The sequence below is a fragment of the Gymnoscopelus braueri genome (assembly GCF_963280865.1).
Source record: "Gymnoscopelus braueri genome assembly, chromosome: 10".
Taxonomy (NCBI): domain Eukaryota; kingdom Metazoa; phylum Chordata; class Actinopteri; order Myctophiformes; family Myctophidae; genus Gymnoscopelus; species Gymnoscopelus braueri.
The window spans coordinates 53,005,406-53,027,212 of NC_137611.1; the positions used below are offsets into that span (position 1 = coordinate 53,005,406).

General features: G+C 40.3%; 1 protein-coding gene across 1 annotated transcript; it reads right to left on the reverse strand.

Moving 5' to 3' along the window:
• Positions 1-4,183: 4,183 nt before the first annotated feature.
• Positions 4,184-5,806, reverse strand: LOC308094020 (hemagglutinin/amebocyte aggregation factor-like). Its single transcript, XM_080440457.1, has 3 exons — positions 5,623-5,806; positions 4,911-5,063; positions 4,184-4,274 (listed from the first exon to the last, which is right to left on the reverse strand). Exons 1-3 carry the CDS (start codon positions 5,697-5,699, stop codon positions 4,229-4,231), a joined length of 276 nt encoding a protein of 91 aa, XP_080296583.1. The 5' UTR covers positions 5,700-5,806; the 3' UTR covers positions 4,184-4,228.
• Positions 5,807-21,807: the final 16,001 nt, after the last annotated feature.

Genomic DNA, 21,807 nt, shown 5'->3' on the forward strand with positions numbered 1-21,807 from the left:
TCGTCTACAAAAATGTCTTAATAATAATAATTATAACTCCTATGCCGATTATTACTATTATTATTATTATGTGCCTGACCGGATGAGCGTATGCGCACGCTATGGGAACGTTACCGAGGATGTTCCGGACTTTATTACATTATATAAATAACCTGACATATTTCTTTTGCACATATTCTTTCCTCTCCTAGGTGGGGAAACAAGGGTACCTGGAGGTGGGGGTGTGGCCGCACCTTCAGCACCTGTAGTTCCTGTGGCTACAGTATGTAAGAGGTTGAATTGAGTGTGTAAAGCTACATGAAAGAGAGGAAGCTTAAATGTCTTTAGTTGACACTTTTGTGTCTTTAGTGTCCTTGGTTCATTCAACATGTTTTCATTCTGTTTACTGTTTCTGGTATTTATCTGAATGGGTACGTCTAAGTCACATTATTTCTACTGGTATCGTCATTATACAGGAAAATCACCAGCATTCCTTGTGCTTATTTCAGGATCAGGGATTACGAAAACAGCAGATAATCACAAAATATACTCTACTAAACTGTCTGATGGAAACAAACATGTGGATCTTCTGCTGCACTGACAGACTGTACTACTGTGCTGTGAGGCCCACAGTGACAGGAAACACACACACACACACACACACACACACACACACACACACACACACACACACACACACACACACACACACACACACACACACACACACACACACACACACACACACACACACACACACTGTACAACAACCTGCGCTAGCCTGGTAAACCATTCCGGTCGCGTGAATTCACATGTTCACTTGAAAATGTGAATTCACACGACTGGGATGGTTGACCAGGCTACCCAGCCTGATCTCCCAGAATTTAGTATACATTGCACAGACCCAGTGCACGTCATTCCGTGCATAGTCGCCTAGAAAACCCGAAAATCTGTGCATATGTACGGCGAGTCCCACGGTGAGCGTAACCAGTTGCAACCCGGAAAAACCCGGAAGCAAAGCAGTCCCCACAACAAAATGTACGATTCTGTGCCTATCGGTACATAACTCAAACGGCGCTGAGTAGGCTCAAGGGAATGGAGCCACGTGAGGGGCCACCGAGTGAGCTAAAGCGAACGAGTTGCCGTCCCAAATGTTGCGACGTTCCCCTGCGCGCCTCCGAAATGGTTTAGTCAATGGGGGAGATGTGTGGCAGCTATACACGGATTTTCCAGTTGTCTATGCACGGAATGACACTCCCGTGCAATGTATACTAAGACGTGGGAGATCGGGTTGGGCTACCAGTGCGCTGCTAGAAGATTTTTCCTAAAATCACAGCTGGAGGTCAACATTGCACACCGTGCTTGATCATTGTGTCTTTAAAAACTACTGGCATGAAGAGAACAACTCTCAGACTGAATGTTGACCACCTTAGTTTCTCTGATGATTTAACCTAATTTAAACCACCTTGTTAACATGATGAGCAAAGCACTTCCAATGTGCTCCTCTCACAAGAGGTGATATCTTAAACTTTAAGATATCATATGAAAAGAAGTCCAAAACTAGAAAAAGTGCTCCTCGGAGCACAGGTCAGGTAGGCTATTGTGGCCTCCTGGTGGCACTATAATAGGCCAATGTGAAAAGGGTGCCATTTCTTCTTAGGCCTTGCACGACAATCGGACACTGACTGCATTCATGATTTGAGGCATTTTGTTAAAAACATTTGTTTTGCTAAATTAGACCTGCTGGTGGCGCTATAACAGGCCAATGTTAAAAGGGTGGCATTTGTTCCTCAACATAGTGTGAATGTGCGTGCAAAGTTTGACCGCAATCGGACGGTGCGTTCATGATTTGCGGAATTCTATTCAAAACAAGCCAATAATGCAAACTTTAGATGTCAATCTTAGCCAATCAGGATGGAATATGAAAAATCAAACACATCCGTCTTGATCACATGACTATAGAGATCATGTGTACCGATTTGCGTGAAATTTGGATAAAATTGGAAGTTGTACACTAGTATAAAATAATGTGTTTTACATAAGTTGGCCTCCTGGTGGCGCTATAAAAGGCAGATGTGAAAAATGCAGGGTAAAGGTTTTTCCTTGACCTCTAGGGAGTGTGCATACAAAGTTTTACACAGATCGGTGCAGTTATAGGTAAAAACACGAATCGGCCTGTTATAGCGCCAATATGAGTCTGATTTGAAAAATGTCAAATGGTATCTCTTCCTCTGCCTAATGGAAATGTGCGCGCAAAACTTGACGGAAATTGCATGCTATGTTCATGATTTGAGGCATTTTGTTCAAAATGGAGCACTCCTGCAAGGAGGGGGGAGGGGGGGTGCTGCGCGCCCCCAGGTTGGTGCCCTGTGCTTCAGCACCTCAAGCCCGTTGGATAAGCCACCACTGTCGATGGCTGCCCGTCTGCCACCGGGCCCACCCCGCGATCGATTTAGAAGGCTTTGATGATCTACCAGTAGATCGTAATCGATTGGTTTGTTACCCCTGTCTTAAAGAATTGATGAAATTATGATCAAGAAGCTCCAATTCAATTCAACAGGCTTTATTGGCATGAGTGTTTCCAAAGCACAATTACAATTATGACATAAACAACAAACAACGTAACAACATACAATCAATGAAATTACATAAATAAAGTCCTACTAGTTTTCCCTTTCCTTGTGAGAGGAATTGACATATTTTGCAGCCAAAACTGCACATTCCTTCTGTTCCCCCAGAAGGAGTGGTAATGTTCTTCCTTTCTGTCATACGACTATTTATTTTGAATTTTGGAAAGAACTCCCTAATATTTGTGTAGTTGTCTCCACCAGGCCGAAGGCATAGCCGAGACTATGTTTTGCACCCTGTTCGTCCGTCCGTCTGTCCGTCTGTGGACAGCTAATCTCCGGCACCGTTGGCCCGATCAACATGAAACTGTGCACACACACTCCTTGGATGCCAGAGCAGAACCTCTGCCCCAAATGTTTCACATAGGCCTGTTATAGTGCCACCAGGAGGCACAAAACACATTTTACATATTACTCCTACAGATTTTGTCCAAACATCAAGCAAATCGGTACACAATATCTCTATAGTCATTAAACCAAACGGGTCATTCAGATTATTATTCCATCCGGATTGACTAAGATTGTCTCAAATCACGAACACAGCGTGCGAGTGCCGTGAAACTTTGCACACACATTTCCACTAGCAGGCATGCAAACGTGTAGCCTTTCAAGGATGTTGTTGAGGACGAACGTCAAAAAAATCTTTCGACCACCCGTTGCAGTGGTGAGTGGGTCGTTATTTTACGTTGTGTCTGTCGAACCTACGAACCTATTTATACATATGTGTGTGTGTGCTCACAAATAATGTATTCATTTGTAATTTAATAACACATTTCCCTTCTGCAAATAGTTTTATTTATTTTCTTAACGGGTATTTAAACAATATAAAGCCAATTAAATAAAGTTTGTTATTCAGAACCTTTTAATATTTGCAATTGTTAATACAATATTGCAAACTTCTCTTCAATTAGATATTCATCCAAAATAAATGTGTAAAAGAATGTTTTCTACTTTCCCCAGGTGCTTCCCAATTTCACAGCCAGGTGTAAATGATGGATGTTTACTAGATTTACGGTGACATGACAACACAGTTGCCTAGTTTTCTAGATAAAGAGGGTGGTTCAATTTACCCACTGGCTCATCTTACCCCGTTCTCTCCTACAAGTATTTTTAGCAGTGGGATTATAATTTTTTTGATAGATGGTGGTGTGTGTTGAGCTGGTTAGTTTATTTTAATGCGCGCATTCTTAATAATCATATGGCAGGAGAGAACAGGGTAAGATCACTTTTTACATTTTAAATTACTATGTCCAGAAAATTTGAAATTCGATAATATAATAAAGTGTTAATTTATCTGGTCTATTAACAGTGAAGACAGTACAGGGAAATAACATTTCCAAATAACAAATAACAAAGTCTAAGATTTCCCATTCAATGGGATGAGAACATAGGTATTGGGTGACCTGATACAGTGTTTAGGCTTTCCTCATTCCACATTCCTCATTGCTATGAGCACTACACAGGTGTACTTTCTATCAGCCTGTTTACTGTCTCTGCTACAACACCCATTCATATTCATAACAATGTGAGATTATAATGAACCAACTCTATACAGTCATGAGAATGAAGCTGAAGTAAATGACAGACAATCATAGAATGTATTGCTGCCACAGTCTTGGTCTTCAGCGGGCACGTCCCTGGCAGTACTTGAAACGGAAGCGACGATCCCTGTCAATAGAAAACACAGCATAGTAAATTCAATTACTCTTCTAACGAGTTGTTGAAGACATTTAGCTCATGTGAATCAGTATGAAAGGTGAATAGTGTGATGATCACACATAAACTTAACTACAATGTTTATGTATGCGTAACATCAGGGAAGAGTGACAGTCCACTATCTTGCTCTTTGTTGTAATTGTTCAGCCCAGTCCACAACAATGATTCGTATCAAGTTGCAAGTTATTGTCGTAGAAGCAGAGTTGTCTGGATATCTTTGCTTACTTTGCAGATGGTTGGGGTTGATGTAACATGATTTATCAGTTGGGTTTTATTTAATGTAATCTAATTTAACGTTCACTAAACACATGTAGATCTGTGTGTGTTTGTGTGTGTGTGTGTGTGTGTGTGTGTGTGTGTGTGTGTGTGTGTGTGTGTGTGTGTGTGTGTCACAAACTAGACCTCTTCTATAATGAAAGGTGACCTTAAATGACTTATGCTGTGATTTGGTGTTATATAAAATAAGAGCAATATAATGGTAGGGGAAACTACATAATAGAATATGTATAATGTAATAATAATTAATAAAGAACAAAATTAAAATTAGAGAGACAAAGAAAAAAACAACGTGGCTGTGACTGTACTTACTCTGCTCCATTACTGTGGTGGCTTCTCATGCCTGTCATGTAGTTTCCTCCAGGAACAGTCCAGTAGAAGTACCGGTCCCAGTCGTTCACATAGTAGGTTTCTTGGCATCCATGTGTTTCCAGTCGAGGGGACGTACAGCACTTTAACTTCCATCTGAAATTATATGTAAATGTTTATGTATGTATGTATGTATGTATGTATGTATGTATGTATGTATGTATGTATGTATGTATGTATGTATGTATGTATGTATGTATGTTATGTTATGTTATGTTATGTTATGTTATGTTATGTTATGTTATGTTATGTTATTTATTTATTTATTTATTTATTTATTTATTTATTTATTTATTTATTTATTTATTCATTCATTCATTCATTCATTCATTCATTCATTCATTCATTTATTCGAGGTGGCTTGGGGGGTTGTCCTTCCATGCCATTCTTTACTTGTTTGTAGGTTATTTGGAGGTACCCCTTTTTTCTCTAGTAATTATGCCAATGATCCCTCCCCACACATTTCTGCACCTACTCATCCCTACCACCCTCCCCCACACACACACACACACACACACACACACACACACACACACACACACACACACACACACACACACACACACACACACACACACACACACACACCTAATGCTAATGCTTTATATTTCACGACAACTTTTCATGACAATAGGTTTGCATGCACTGTTCTTACCGTCTGTCTTCGTGGCCATTGTGGTGATAACTGTACATCCCAGTGATGACAAAGTTGTCGCGACAGTTGAAGTTCATGGGACGATCAAAATTGTTGACAAAGCCTGACCAGTAACACTGTGTGAAGGTCACAGCTGCCCTGCATTGGACAGTCCAGCGTCGATCTTCATGACCGTTGTGGTGTTGACTTGGAAACAAATGAAAGTGATGCAATGATTGATATTATTAACAATGACATGATGATTCAAATCAGTGTGTGTGTGTGTGTGTGTCTGTGTGTGTGTGTGTGTGTGTGTGTGTGTGTGTGTGTGTGTGTGTGTGTGTGTGTGCGCGTGCGCGTGCGCGTGTGCGTGCGTGTGTCCTCATTTATTTATTTATTTCTGTACCTTGCGACGTAGGAAACAGCTTGGCCCATTGGACATTCACGATTCAAACGTTGGTCCCATTCGTTGTCCCATGCTGTCACTCTTTCTCCAGCTGTAAACAAGAAGGAGAAATGTTTCAGAGACGATTGATTAAAAGTCTGTCTCATTAAAGTATGTTTTAAGAAGACAGTTTTCCAGTGTGACATTCTCAAAGTCACGAGAGTGTGACGAATAAAATAAAAATGTGGCTAATCAAACTATTAATGTGCTGATATGTCTCATTCATACATGTTGATGCTTTTATTTACGATGAAAAATCTACCTTGTTTTGCTAAATAATTAAGTGGCTTAATCACCACATAATATTCACATTGGTTTTTAAGTCTCAGTCTCCTCACATACAGTCCACCTTACACTTTAAAAATGTTGTAAAAGTGTTTTAACAGAGCCCAAAACCTGTTACAAATTCAAGAGCCCAATTTTTTATGAAACTATCCCAAAATATGTGTTGTGCGATATATATATATATTTTTTATTTGATACGATACCGATGCCAATTTTCTCAAAACTGATACCGATACCGATATTGCTAATCATTACTTGGTATGTGTGAAAATAAATCATTACAGTTGAAGGGACATAACAATCACAAGACATATACCGGCAATTAATACATTTATAAAAGCAAAGCAAAACAAAACAAAACAAGTTTGTTTAAAATGCTATTAAATAATAAAATGTGAAAACTAAAAACGAATTAATGAACATAATAAATAACACAATATATAATTAAAAAACAATTCGAATTCCAAAATAAATTAGCACTTTCTTAAAGATTAAGATCCTAATTTGGTCACTACTTTTCTAATTTTTTTGCTAGTCATCAACAATCATCTTCTTTTGTCTCACTGTAATGTATCTGGTTCTTTGGGAATAATCTAAAATGATTAAGGATTCACCATTATAAAAGGAAAGCTGAATTCTAATTGTAAAAAACAGAATAAGACTGAATTGTTCTTACCTGTCAGAAGGATGAGGAACAGAGGCAGAGACAGCATCTTGTTGTCATCAACTCTTCAGGGAGAATGTCACCACAGCGGGCAAACATGACAATATATACATTTATGAACGAGGAAATAATGTGTGTTTGATGGATTAGATAATGTGGGTGTGAAATAATGTAATTGAGAGGTCTTTGAATTATTCTTTTGTTTGTTTCCTCATAACATTTAGGACAATGTGGTTTAGTTCAGGTTACATTTTTTGCAAAGAACATGAGCATACAGTAGCTACCAGGCCTGGAATTTCAGTATTTCAGGGGCAAGGCCACTTGGCCTTTGGTGTGATGTTAAGTCTACCGAAACAATGATTTTTAAATGTATTTATTTATTAACACATATAGTATAACTGTGTAGTTTTATAGGGTTTTTCCGACCATATTTTATATTCTATTGTTTACAAACATTCACCGGCATGCACGGGTTAAGCTGGTAGCGAGTGACCTCTAGAGGAGAGAAGGGGTCTTTTTCTTCTCCGCTGCTATGACATCATGATTGTTGTTGTAAATACTTTGTTTATCGTGTTTACTGCCTTTACATATTTTCTTTGGGGTTTTGGATTCTGGGGGCATGTGTAAACTCAGGGATACTTTTTTATGGGAATTATTCCATTAAGTTTAGTATAAGAGAAACGTCCTTATTTAATTGAAACTTATGTGTGTTTTGGTACGAGTGTTCCACATGTGTTCTTGCGCGTGCGCATAAGAGCCGTTTCACACTCGGGTCCCGGGTGCGCACTCCAGACCACATGGCAGATGTTGTGGTAGTGTGAACGTAGCGAACCGTTCCCCGTAACGCATCACCGTACCGTACTCGAAACCACCTGGGGAGGTAGTCTCGGGTCCGATTGCTGCGGAGTCGGGAACGGAACGCGGCAGTGTGAATCCATCCGTACCAAGAGAAGGAAGTGGACAGACTGGACTGCTAATCATATATCATTTTTATATTTGTTATAATGACGCATTATTTTAGCTGGGTTATACCTTCTCATTGTTCTACTTGAATGTTGACAAGAAATAATAATCCCACTAGTGTTTGAGTAGCACGAGCCGTGAAAAATAATAAACAAAAAACACATTTGTGGCGAACGTATTTATAAGGATAAATACACCAAGGGTTAGTCCGTGACGTCATACCAAGGATGCGTCCGTGACGCCAATATCATATTAACAGACGACGTTACATTTCGAGGTTTCAAAGACCAGTGCATACACTGCTTTGGTTGTGTATTGTTGATCTGTTGTTATTATAACTCAAGACATCGTCAGGAACACAGTCAAACTTTATTATTCACTCTAGAGTGACTTTTCTTCTGAGAATGACATTCTCTCTTCCAAAGCCCCATAGTCAACAGCGCCCCCATGAGGCACATATTTACCATTACTGCTAAATTAAATGGTCGAGTACGAAAGGATTTTGGCCAGTGTGAATGCTGACCAGCTGGGAGAAGCCAAGCGTACTCGGGAACGCTTCGATTCAAACGGATCCAGTCTGAAACCGCCCTAAGAGTTGTTTTGACCAGCAAGTTTCATTCCATCGCAGCGTGAGAGAGCGTTCGCACGTAGATTGAGAGCTGGTAAGGCAAATGTGCACGAAAAGTGATCATTCTGTGTGAAAAACTCTTTTATTGTACACATATATGTTAGTTTATTTATGCATGTTTTCATATTATTAATGGTATTTTCTTTCGTGTGGTTTTGTGTTTTTCAGTTAAATAACCTGCTGCTACATCACGTCACCTCATGCAACCGTTAGCACCCATTTTATAGAGTTCTAATGTGCGTAGATTCTCTAGGGCTGGCTGAAGGTAGCAATACTGTACAAGTGAGTTTAGTTAGGTAACCATGTGTGTTTATGTGAGAATTTGTGTGTGTTATTATAGTTAATAAATTACCAAAAGGCAGTACTGGTGTTTCGTGTTGTTGTTGTCGAGTGGTTTACATCAATCATATCTACGTGTGTACGTCCCTGGACCGAGGGGAAGATCTGAAGTTAGGTTGAGCTTTAGATATCGGTACAATAACTATTTGTTAAATAAATAAATAAATATGCTGTTTATTTCACAAACGTAATGGTATTTACAAATTACCAGTATTTGTAGAAACATAAAGGTTAAATTATGGTCAAAGTGTCTGCTATCTAAATATCAGTCTGTAGCCTACGTTTGAAACTATAGAATCAGGTAAACAATGAACTTAGCATGTGTCTAAACAACATGCTATCTGAATAACATTCTGTTTTAACTCGATAAACAACAATAATGATAGGATAGAATAAAAGCCAGTGTATAGTAGCAACAAATACAGAGACAAAAGTGTCTCCACACCTACAGTAACTGTAAACATGAGTCAGCATGTTGAATGATGTGAGAGTGATGTCATGAGAGGAAACAGGAGAAGAGAGAAAGATGTTTTGCACCAAGGACCACTTTCAAATAGTATTGTCACAGTCTGCTGGGAATGCCGATTGAATGCCTCTTTATATTTACATAATGGAGATAGTTTACATTGTTGTTATATGACTTTGTTTCTTCTCTACAGATTAATCAGGCCATGCATATACTAATCATCCATGGTCAACTGTTTTAACTAAAAGCTCTGGCAGAAAACGTGTATTTAGTCAAATATGTCCACTTTTCCATGATATTCACTCGGACAACATTCTCTGTGTGATGGGATGACATTCACAGCAGCAGCAAACGCATGTAAACTTCCTTCAATGAACGCATGTAGGCTATGGCTATGGGACACACAAATTGACAGGTGCGTCGTGGTTGGTATGGGATCACATGCTAACAATTATAATGCTGCCGAGATAATTGCTCCGCAAAAATGCATTGAGTGTTCATATGGCTGTGTATGGAGCAATAATATCCTGCTGTATTGTAATATCCTATTATCACTAGAAAACCAATCCGACGTTCATCTTGAGTAGGCCTACTCCTGGTGATTGTACAGTGGGAAATTAACGTCAGATAATTATATCAGACTATAGGGAAAAATGTTAAAGAAAGTTTAAATACTGCTAATGTCATCTCTATGGTAATTATATTTATCAGCCAATATGTTGGTATTCTTTTTGCTATTTTCATAAAACTTTTTATAACACTTAAACTGAGGGGGCATAATGTGCAGCATTTGCAACTGAGGGTGCCAGGCCCCCTCCTGCACCCAACCCTGTGGGGCCGGCCCTGAATGTGGGTGTGTTTGAGTTGTTGTTGTTTTGGAAGTTTTTTGTTTACTCAATCGGTATGAGGAAGTTAACATGGCACTGGTCTGACGAGGAAACCATAAACTTCCAAAGAAACATAATACACAACATTTTAATTCAGGTGAAACTGTTAAGGCATAGCTACACATTCTCTACTTCAAATGTATTGTCATGCCACAGGTTTACACGTCTAAAAAAGCGAGCATAGCTACACATTTGACATGCACAAGTTAACATTCTAAATGTCAACTTGTTGCAGACTAAGCACCATTCTAGTCGCATATTGAGAAACTTGGAATTATAAATAATTATTTCATCCTCGTCAACATGCAATATGTCAGGGGTCTCAGGTCTAGTCTGATGCTTGGTGAGATGTTGTCTACCTCGTAAACATAATTAGGAATAAGAAAGTGTCGAGCAAAGACAAGGAAAGTACAGTATGGATGGATGGATGATTTTATGTTGTCATTGAACACAGGTGTACAACAAAATCATCTTTATGGCATCAATCCAATGCAGAAGAGCGATAGAATGCATAGATTTACTGTAGGTACAGTAGCAGCATAGGTAGTTATTAGAAAGATTGTTCAAAGAAAGATAGTTGATCTAAATATATTGTATATATATATTACATTTTGATCAGACATAGTTTGTTCTAGAAAATTCAACAATCACTGTGAAATGATGCTTCTCATCTCTCATTGAAACTCCACCATGGCCTTGCTTTCTCCTAAAATGGGTTAATTGGATGGCTAATAAATGGTTAATAAAATGTATTAACCATTTATTAGCCATCCAATTAACCCATTTTAGGAGAATGGTTAATATATTATTAACGGATTGATCATGGATGGTTAATGAAAAGTGAAATGGTATAGCGCCACCATGAGACTAATTTGAAAAGGTACTTCCTGCTTGGCCAACTGGCTTCATGCAGGACGTGTTTGATGTAGTGCCCCAGACAAGAACCCGGCCACAACAACAGGGCCTAACGGGCCCAGCTCTATTAGCACGGTAGGTTGTGTGTCGGTTTGCCGAGTAGGAGACTGGGTTTCGATCCCAGCTTGACGCGAGTCACTACATGTACTGTAGGTGTGTTTTCTTGACCACAATGTCACGTAAACCCTCTGTTGTAGACCCCTGCCTAGACTTAGCAAACTACACCTGAAAGAATCTTTGTACTTGGACTGCTTTTATGGCAAATGTTCCCTCCAGGACATGGATGATAGTGTTCAAGTGGTTAATATAGAAAAACTGTAGGGTCCGTTGTGCACACACCTATTTAAGCATGATTTAAGAATCAAGCAGTGAAATCTTGGTGGGACATGTTCTGCACAAACTGTGCTTGCACGCACGCGCACAAGCACACACACGTTGGATTTCTGACCGCTCCCGCGTGTGCCCGCAATGATTTTATTTTTGACCGCCCACCGATTCCTGGCCGCCGCTATTTAAATACCGCCCGCCAGATTCGCGTTGGGTCCTGCGGGTACCGATGCACTGCTCTACTCTACCTCTCTCTCTCTCCCCCCTAAATTTGCACACACACACACACACACCACACACACACACACACACACACACACACACACACACACACACACACACCACACACACACACACACACACACACACACACACACACACACACACACACACACACACACACACACACACACACACACACACACACATACACACACACATACACACGAACACGCACGCTATTCTATTAAGAATCAAGCAGTGAAATGTTGGTGGGACATGTTCTGCACAAACTGTGCTTGCACGCACGCACACACACACACGCACACACGCACACACGCACACACACACACGCACACGCACATGCACACATACACACACACACACACACACACACACGAACACGCACGCGCGCGCGCACAGACACACATACACGTGCGCAAACGACACAAACTCGACCGAGACTGCCCTCCTGGCAGTGACGGAGTCGCTCCATGCCGCTAGAGCGAACTCTCTCTCCTCCGTCCTGATACTCCTGGACCTGTCTGCAGCGCACAGACACACATACACGTGCGCAAACACACACCCGGGAACTCCCAGACGACCATTATCACACCCTATGTTTACAGCTGAATAACTATACCTTGTCTTATGTTTCATGCTAATTTACCACCTGTTAAGAGTCCACAATGCAGTCACACAAGAGAAGGGCGTTGTATAGGTATAAAGTTGAGTAGAAACAAAGAAAGTGGACACTTGTCGCAAAGATGTTTTGTATCTGGCATTTACGTTATCATCAGTTCAATATCTCATTTTACTGTACAAGCTCACGACAACCCAGGAGATGCTGTTTGTCATCTTTCTTGCCAATGTATTATCATAGACATACAATGGATGAAGGGCTGAATAGGAAAGTGATGATATAACATGGTACGTACAACCAACAGGATGTAGGAGACTGACAATAAATGCACTTATTGTACTCACATAAAGAAAGTCTTGCATACGCACACATCCAGATATAAGGTTGCAAGTTCATCTCACCTCAGTGATTTTCCTAAACACCTAATCCCATTGGATTCAGGTGTAGATAAGTAAATGGACCTTCATTTACTTTATGACTAATTACGGGGCCAGAGCTCAGCTCTGGTTTTAATGTTGCCTGTATTCTTCTGTTTCTGCCACTTTTCGCAGTTCTGGGTGAACCGTGCTGTCGCTTTTTACGAAACTCGGCCATATGGTAGATGGTCATGAAAAATGATCAAGAAATAATTCTCACAATCTTTCGTCAAAAGGTGGCGCTATAGACCATATTCACACGGCGGCCATGTTCCTATTAAGTCAATGAAGTGCCACCTCTTTTCCACGGCAACGGGGTGGCACTTTCAATGTTAAATTCCAATATGGCCGCCGTGTGAATATGGTCTATAGCACTCAATTGAAAATGCCAAATTTGAACAGGTACAACTCATGCCCTGTTTGACCTACAGCCATAAAACTTCAATACACACATGCGTCTACTCATGATGAACAACTTTTACCCTCTGACTTTTGACCTCTGACCTTTAGATCTCCCACCATTTTGAATTATATGAAAAGCAGCTCATCTATCTCCTCCTGGGATTTTTGAGCAATCTGCACGAAACGTTTTACACATGAACTTTGGACCTATGCCAATACCAATGAGCCAATGAATATTGCAGTTTTATGACAATTATTCATCTGCCCCTATCACATACATGCAGACTCACATTTCTTTGAAACTTTGCGGTAATGTTGAGGGTCATTCCAAATATCACTGAAACCAATCTTACTCCAATTGGTCAAAGGGGGGCGCTATAGCGATTTTTTGAAAATGCAAACTTTAAACAGGCAAAAGTCATGCCTCGTTTGGCCGACAGCCATTAAACCTGCTTACACATGTGCCTTGACTCACGAGGAACACATCTATCACGTTGGCCAGTAAGCTCCGCCCTTAGATTGTCCGCAATTTTGAGCAGTTTGAAAAACACTTAAACCCAGGATTTTTTTGCTATTTGCGTGAAACTGTATCATCTGTGTGATCTCTTTTTTCACAGGTCTTGTCTGTTGGTCCAGTGGCTTCGCCCTTAAGCGAGTGCCTCACGACCGCAAGGTTGCCGGTTCAAGCCTCACTTGATACAGATTCATTTAAGTTGAATTGCAAAAAACATGACTGCATCAATGAATACATGTACAAACGGTAAAGATAACCTGAAATGCTTATTTGAGAGGGTATGAAGTATGGATGACATACTTCATTCTGAAAATAGCCGATCTACAATCTCAAAACCTTTCAGATAGCAATGTTCTTTCTGAACTTGTAGATCGGCTGCTTTCACTGATTCACTTTTATCTTCAACAGACAACCGCAGCCTGGACGAAGCTTTAGCACTATAGGTAGTGTTGCAGCCTGTCAATCCGAAGGTTGATGGTTCGATTCCTGTTAATGGCAATAGGTTGAGATGTCCAATCAATCCATTCTGCTTCCATCTCTCTCTCTCTTCAATCTATTCCGTTTCCATGTCTCTCTCTCTCTCTCTCTTCAATCTATTCCGTTTCCATGGCTCTCTCGCTCTCTCTCTTCAATCTATTCCGTTTCCATGTCTCTCTCTCTCTCTTTCTCTTCAATCTATTCTGTTTCTCTCTCTCTCTCTCTCTCTCTCTCTCTCTCTCTCTCTCTCTCTCTCACTCTGCCTCTCTCTCACTGCCTCTCTCTATCTCTCTCTCTCTGCCTCTCTCTCACTGCCTCTCTTACTCTCTCTCTCTCTCTCTCTCTCTCTCTCTCTCTCTCTCTTTCTCTTCAATCTATTCCGTTTCTCTCTCTCTCTCTCTCTCTCTCTCTCTCTCTCTCTCTCTCTCTCTCTCTCTCTCTCTCTCTCTCTCTCTCTCTCTCTCTCTGCCTCTCTCTCACTGCCTCTCTCTATCTCTCTCTCTCTGCCTCTCTCTCACTGCCTCTCTTACTCTCTCTCTCTCTCTATCTTCTCTCTATCTCTTTATCATATCTATAGCGGTGCCAGGAGAGGGATAGTCTGGTTACCTAACGTGCAATCACGCTTCAGCATTTCCTAATTCCCCCATAAGATGGGAAAGCAGTCTCATTGACTGCTGTTTTCAAATCACACCTCCTCATTTCCATTTAATGGAAATGCTCGATTCTAATTAGCTGGGGAAAAGATGGAGGTGGAGATAAAGAATTTGGAGACACCTGATTCGTTTTTCTGCAACCAACCAGCAAGCGTTCCTTCCAGCTTCTCTCATCTTTTTTTTTTCAAGCACAGGTGTGTTGATTAGGCTACAGCTGAACTTATGGTGAACTCTGCTTGTAGTAGGGGGCACTAAGTGAAAAATCGTTACGCGGCGGATAAAAGCATGAAATTTGATACAGATGCCCCTTGGGTCATCCTAAAACATCCTAGAAGGGGTGCCCAAAAAAATCTTAAACAGGAAGTGAGTTATGGACAAAATCCAAAATGGCCACCTAAACTGTTGACCATTGACTCAAAAGACACCAAAAGAATCTCCAAAAAGCATAAAATGTGGCACACATGTCCCTTGGGTCATCCTAAGACATCCTAGAAGGGGTGCCCAAAAAAATCTGAAACAGGAAGTGAGTTATTGACCAAATTGAAAATGGCCGCCTAGTGTTGTCGATTGACTCAAAAGACAACTAAAGAATCTCCAAAAAGTATAAAATGTGTCATGTCCCTTGGGTCATCCTAAGACATCCTAGAAGGGGTGCCCAAAAAAGTCTTCAACAGGAAGTGAGTTATTGACTAAATTGAAAATGGCCGCCTACAGTGTTGAAAGATGATGCAAGATACCTAAAGAATCTCATAAAAGCATGAAATGTGGTACAAATGTCCCTTGGGTGATCTGAACGCATCCTACAAGGGGTGCCCAAAAAGGTTTTAAACAGGAAGTGCTTCTTAATATATCCTAGAAGGGGTTATTTATTTGTTTGTTTGCTTGTTTATTAAACTTTTTAGGAAGGGACCATGTTGAAGAAATTCTAAATGGCTGTTTAAACAGTTGACCATGGCAGTCTGCATATTATGCAGACTCAATACGACAGGTTATGCAGCGCATAACCTGCCGTATTTTGTAGTCTACCTTATGTTTTCATTTCTACATCACTTAACTCTCTGCATATTCTTATTTATTTTACTCTGCATCTTATCGTACTCTGCATATTCTTATTTTACTCTCTGCATCTTATTTATTTTGCACTCTACATCTTCTTGCTTGTTTTACACTCTATCTTCTCATGTATTTTCTTCTTGATCATTACAGTTTTTTTGTGATTAGTGTTTAGTAACTACATGTATTCATGTGTGCCATTTCGCAATTACCAGCACATTGGCATAATGCTCTAACCCAGCATCCCGGCATCTACACTTTCTCGAACAGAAGGGCTCAGCTTTGCAGCCACACTTGAGTTCTCTACAAACTTAAGCAGCCTCTGGCAAGAGTGTCCACGAATCAGCGACTTTAATCCATCCATATTTGTCAGGAGATGGTAGAGATTGCATAGCTTTCAGGCTTCTGGACCAAATGCCAGATTGGCTGCTCGATTTGAATATTGTAGCAGTGCAGCCCGTGTGGGAGGAGTGTTTTCCATTGAGAGACTATTAAAACTTTTTTTAGCACCCCTTAGGATGCATTCAGATCACCCAAGGGACATTTGTACCAAATGTCATGCTTTTATGAGATTATTTTTTATGAGTGTCTTTTGCATCATCTGTCAACACTGTACATGGCCATTTTCAATTTAGTCAATAACTCACTTCCTGTTTCAGATAATTTCAGGCACCCCTTCTAGGATGTCTTAGGATGACCCAAGGGACATGTATGCCAAATTGTATGCTTTTATGAGATTCTTTAGTTGTCTTTTGAGTCAATCGACAACACTGTAGGCGGTCATTTTCAATTTTGTCAATGACTCACTTCCTGTTTAAGATTGTTTTGGGCACCCCTTCTGGGATGTCTTGGGATGACCCAAGGGACATGTATGCCAAATTGTATGCTTTTATGAGATTCTTTAGTTGTCTTTTGAGTCAATAGATAACACTGTAGGCGGCCATTTTCAATTTTGTCAATAACTCAGTTCCTGCTTAAGATTTTTTTGGGCACCCCTTCTAGGATGTCTTAGGATGACCAAAAGGACATGTGTGCCAAATTGTATGCTTTTATGAGATTCTTTAGTTGTCTTTTGAGTCAATCGACAACACTAGGCGGCCATTTTCAATTTGGTCAATAACTCACTTCCTGTTTCAGATTCCTTTGGGCACCCCTTCTAGGATGTCTTAGGATGACCCAAGGGACACATGTGCCAAATTTTATGCTTTATGGAGATTCTTTTGGTGTCTTTTGAGTCAACGGTCAACAGTTTAGGTGGCCATTTTGAATTTTGTCCATAACTCACTTCCTGTTTAAGATTTTTTTGGGCACCCCTTCTAGGATGTTTTAGGATGACCCAAGGGACATCTGTATCAAATTTCATGCTTTTATCCGCCGCGTAACGATTTGGCCATTTTTTGTGCTTAGTACCCCCTACTATTGCAAGTTGCTATGACATCAGAGGGGCTTCAATGGAGCTGAAACCTTGCCCTTTTCCAGTAAAGCAGAGTTTAATAGCAATTATTTCATTCATGTCTTTGTATGTTTGAAAAGAAGATGTGTATATTTTGCAATAAATCTGCACTTTATTTCTACAGCTGTACTTTTGACTTGTTTCTACCAAAGATATCTGTAAAAATAGCAGTCAAGCAAATATATTTGCTTTTGTGTGTGTGTGCGTGTGTGTGTGTGTGTGTGTGTGTGTGTGTGTGTGTGTGTGTGTGTGTGTGTGTGTGTGTGTGTGCGCGTGCTACACACCGCATATAACTCAGTCCATAATTATAATATAGTGTATGTTCATACAATATATATGAATATACTAATATATACACACGCACATATATATTATATATAAGCATACACTATATTATAATGATGGACTGAGTTATACACGCACGCACGCACACGCACACACACACACACACACACACACACACACACACACACACACACACACACACAGTAGCACATTAGCACAAGACTGTATAATCTATGTCACACACTTCATATAAAGATCAGTCCATAATAATTCAGCTCTGTTCATCATACAATTAAAATATCACTACAGTAAAGTATTTAACAATACAAAATATAACTACTTGGCTGTATGGCAATCTCAATAAGGCACTGACCTCTTTGTGTCACTAATTAAATGATATTTGAAAGATTCATATCACTTGGTAAGATTTTGGGTGGGTTAGAGAGATGTTCCGGTCGGGAATCGAACTGGTGACCTTTCGATCCACAGCTTCTCCTCCCCCCTCCTTCCCCTTTTTTCCTCTTCTTGCCCCCCTCACCCAGGCTATTGTTCCCCAGCTTTAGCTCAATGAGAAGAAAGGCAGCCCATGAGTCCGGAGGTCACTGGTTCGATTCCTGTCCCCGACGATGTGTTGAGGTGATCATGATTTGGCATTCGTACGCTTACGCTTAGTATTTCTTGAGGTTAGGGGTAGGCATAGTTTTACTGAGGTTAGGGTTAGTGAGGGTTTAAAATGCTCATTTGTTAATTGCATGGTCTTCTTTCTCTCAAGTTCAGTCTTCTATGTTTCTATGGCTTATTGTGCATATTACTTATCATTGCTTCTTTCTTTCTTCTCTCTGCAATCCCTGGCCCTGTATTATCGCTGCTTGCAGCTATATTTACTATTACTATTCATTACTATTACTTTGACTTTTAAATATGTAACTTTGTAGATGGTTGAGGTGTCAGTCGATTGTAAAATGGTATGTCTCTCCTCCCTAAATTTGCATGGGCCACCTTTCAAATACCTGAGTGTATCAGTCAGGAGGAGAGTGATCATACTGGAAATAAATATTCTGTGACTAGTTGAAAAGTTAAGAAAAAAAAAAGAAATCGCTGGCAGTGGGTGATTATTTATTTATTTACTCTGGCAGTGAATGAGTTAAACTGCTCAAAATATTCCAAACATAAAGGTGCCTTATTTTCAAATTCATGATTGTTACAGTATGCAACAAGTACTGTAGTAAAGAGTGAATAAATGATTGCTCAAAATGTTCCAAAGATAAAGGTCTCATGTCCTCAAATTCATTATTGTTATGCAACAAGTAAAGGGCATAGCAGTGGCGGCCATTTTGTGTGGTGCCACAGATCGAAACCCACCCCCATTTCCACCCCCCAAAGATATTTCCCCAAAAAGTTATATCAATTATTTTAAGCCTGGAACCAAGCCATCCAGGCTCCTGGTGAATCATGACCATAAAACATTGGGTCAAAAAATATTTGAAAACCGCAAATTAAATAATATATAATATAATTAAATAATCAAATATTTGTTGACACTAAATGGGACCGTATCACCAAGCTGGTGCCTGGCAAGACCAAGGTCTTGCCAAGGTCTTGGACCAAGGTCTGAAAACTAACACACCCCGTGTCCATTTATGGTCATCACACACCCCCATGTCCAATAGTCATCACACACACCCCCATGTCCATATATAATCATCACACCCACACCCATGTCCATATAGTCATCACACACACACCCATGTCCATATATAGTCATCACACACACCCCCATGTCCAATAGTCATCACACACCCCCATGTCCATATATAATCATCTAATCTAATCATATAATAATCTGTATATCTTTGCTGTCGGACAGAAACCTCTTTCTCCATACTCTAATCTAATTGGTTGTTGTTTTTTCGTAAATGAATGCCCTACTTGATGAAAGGTACAGCGTCAGCGTCACACAAAAAGTATCAAAAGTAGCAGATGTACAAGCTCGATTCGCCCCGCGTTTTGAGCTTGTAGATCTGCTACTTTTGCTATTTTTGAATTTTTGAATTAGTGAAGAAAAGATCCGGACAGTCTTTGGTTTCGGTTTGGTCTGCATTAGTGGAGAAAAGTTGAGTCACACACATAGACGTGACTGTATGGAGATCTAACAGTAATGAGTCCTTTTTTTTTTTTTTTTTTAATAAAAATGAGAAACAAAATAAAAAAGCAAGGATTTAGACATTATACCTCAAGGTCAGCGGTATCACTCCTGTTAAGGAACCCTATCGTTAAAGTGTCAGCTAGTTGAGGGCCAATAAAATGTAGATATGGGTCCCATATTTTATAGAAGGCATCGGTTGTGGAACGTAGGAGGCAGGTTAAAAATTCCAACGGCATGCATTGCATGATTATTTTGTGCCAGTCCCTCTTTGTTGGTGGTTTCTCATTAATCCAAGACAACAGAATATTTTTCCGCGCAGCATAGGTTAGAAGATTAAACAAACGTCTATGAAACTTGTTAATAATCTTTTTATCAGGAAGTCCCAGAATCAAACACATGGGGTCAGGTTCGAACTCCATATTGAAGATCTCATTCAACTGCTGCACAACACCCAACCAATAATGTCTGATCTTATGACATGACCATATACAGTGAATATATAGTCCCCCTCTTCAATCTTACATTTAAGACAGAGATGTGATAGATTAGGGTTCATTTTATGGCGAAGGCTAGGAGAGATCTGTAATCGGTGTATGGTTCTTAGCTGAATCGACCAGGCTCTATTGCACACAGAAAGTTTCTTTGCATTTTCAAATATTTCATACCAAATTTCGTCTGCAATTTCAACCCCGAGATCTCTCTCCCATTTCCTCTTAGTATCCAGGGTGTTAACAGTCGCATTGGATCTTAACAGGCCATAGAGAATGCTTCCTTGTAAAATCCATTGTCAATGCTCTTTCAATTGGAGAGTTGCCTATGTTAGTTGAAAGAGTTGTGCGCCTGAGAATGAAATCCCTCACTTGTAAGAATCTGAAAAAATTGACATGAGTATAGGACCCTCAAACAAATTCCCTAGTGTTGTTATACCACCATCTTTCCAAGAATTAAACCCAGGGTCATTAAGGCCAGGAGGGAAGTCTGAGTTCCCCTGAATTGAGGTGAGAGGTGATGTTATTTTGGATCGGGCCTCCAGGAGCCTCGCCACCTTCCATGCCCTAAGCATGTTGGAAAAAATTGGGTTTTTACAACATTTCTTCACTGTTTTAGGGTCCGTAAGAAACAAGAGATTCCGGAGGGGACAATCACACTGTGCAGCTTCAATATCTAGCCAAATTGAGGGCTGGTCACCCTTCAACCAGGCCGCTACAAACCGCAATTGTGCAGCTGCCTGATACCATTTTATATTGGGAAGATCTAGTCCACCCTCAGAGCCAGACAGTTGTAATTTTGATAATTTTAACCTGGGCCGTCTCTTGCTCCAAATAAACGAGCTCAGCCAGCCTTCAATGATCTTAACCACCTTGCTTGAGAGAAAAATAGGAACCATTTGAAGTGGATATATAACCTTGGTAGTATGTGTAATGAGTCTTTTCTAAGCCGCTTTCTGTCTGTGTTTTTCTTTCTACATGAGGACTGTATGATCAGATACAAGCTGCTATAGCTGAACTGGTGCTGAGGAGAAAACAAGCCAAGAGCTGACTTCACCTTCATATGGAAACAACACAGGAACCTTCATATGGAAAGAAAACACAGGAACCTTCATATGGAAAAAATACAGGATCCTTATGTAAGCCAGAAGCTCCTGTAAACCTCCATATCGTTGCTGTCAGGCAGAAACCTCTTATCTCCATATTCTAATTTGTGTTTTTTCGTAAATGAATGCCCTACTTGATCATCCTACAGTGTCACACAAAAGCATCAAAAGTAGCAGATCTACAAGCTCGAAGCGTGTCGCTTCGCACCACGTTTTGAGCTTGTAGATCTGCTACTCTTAAATATTTAAGGTTTCGAGGCCTATCAGGCTCGAAGCCTTATTGCGTTGCTTGGCTTTCTTGTTCTTCCGCCATTTTTTCAGTTCTGGCCCAACCGTGCATACGCTTTTTACGAAACTCGGCAATATGGTAGAGGGCTATGCCAAACGGCGAAGACCCGAAACTCACAACCATCGGCCAAAGGGTGGCGCTGT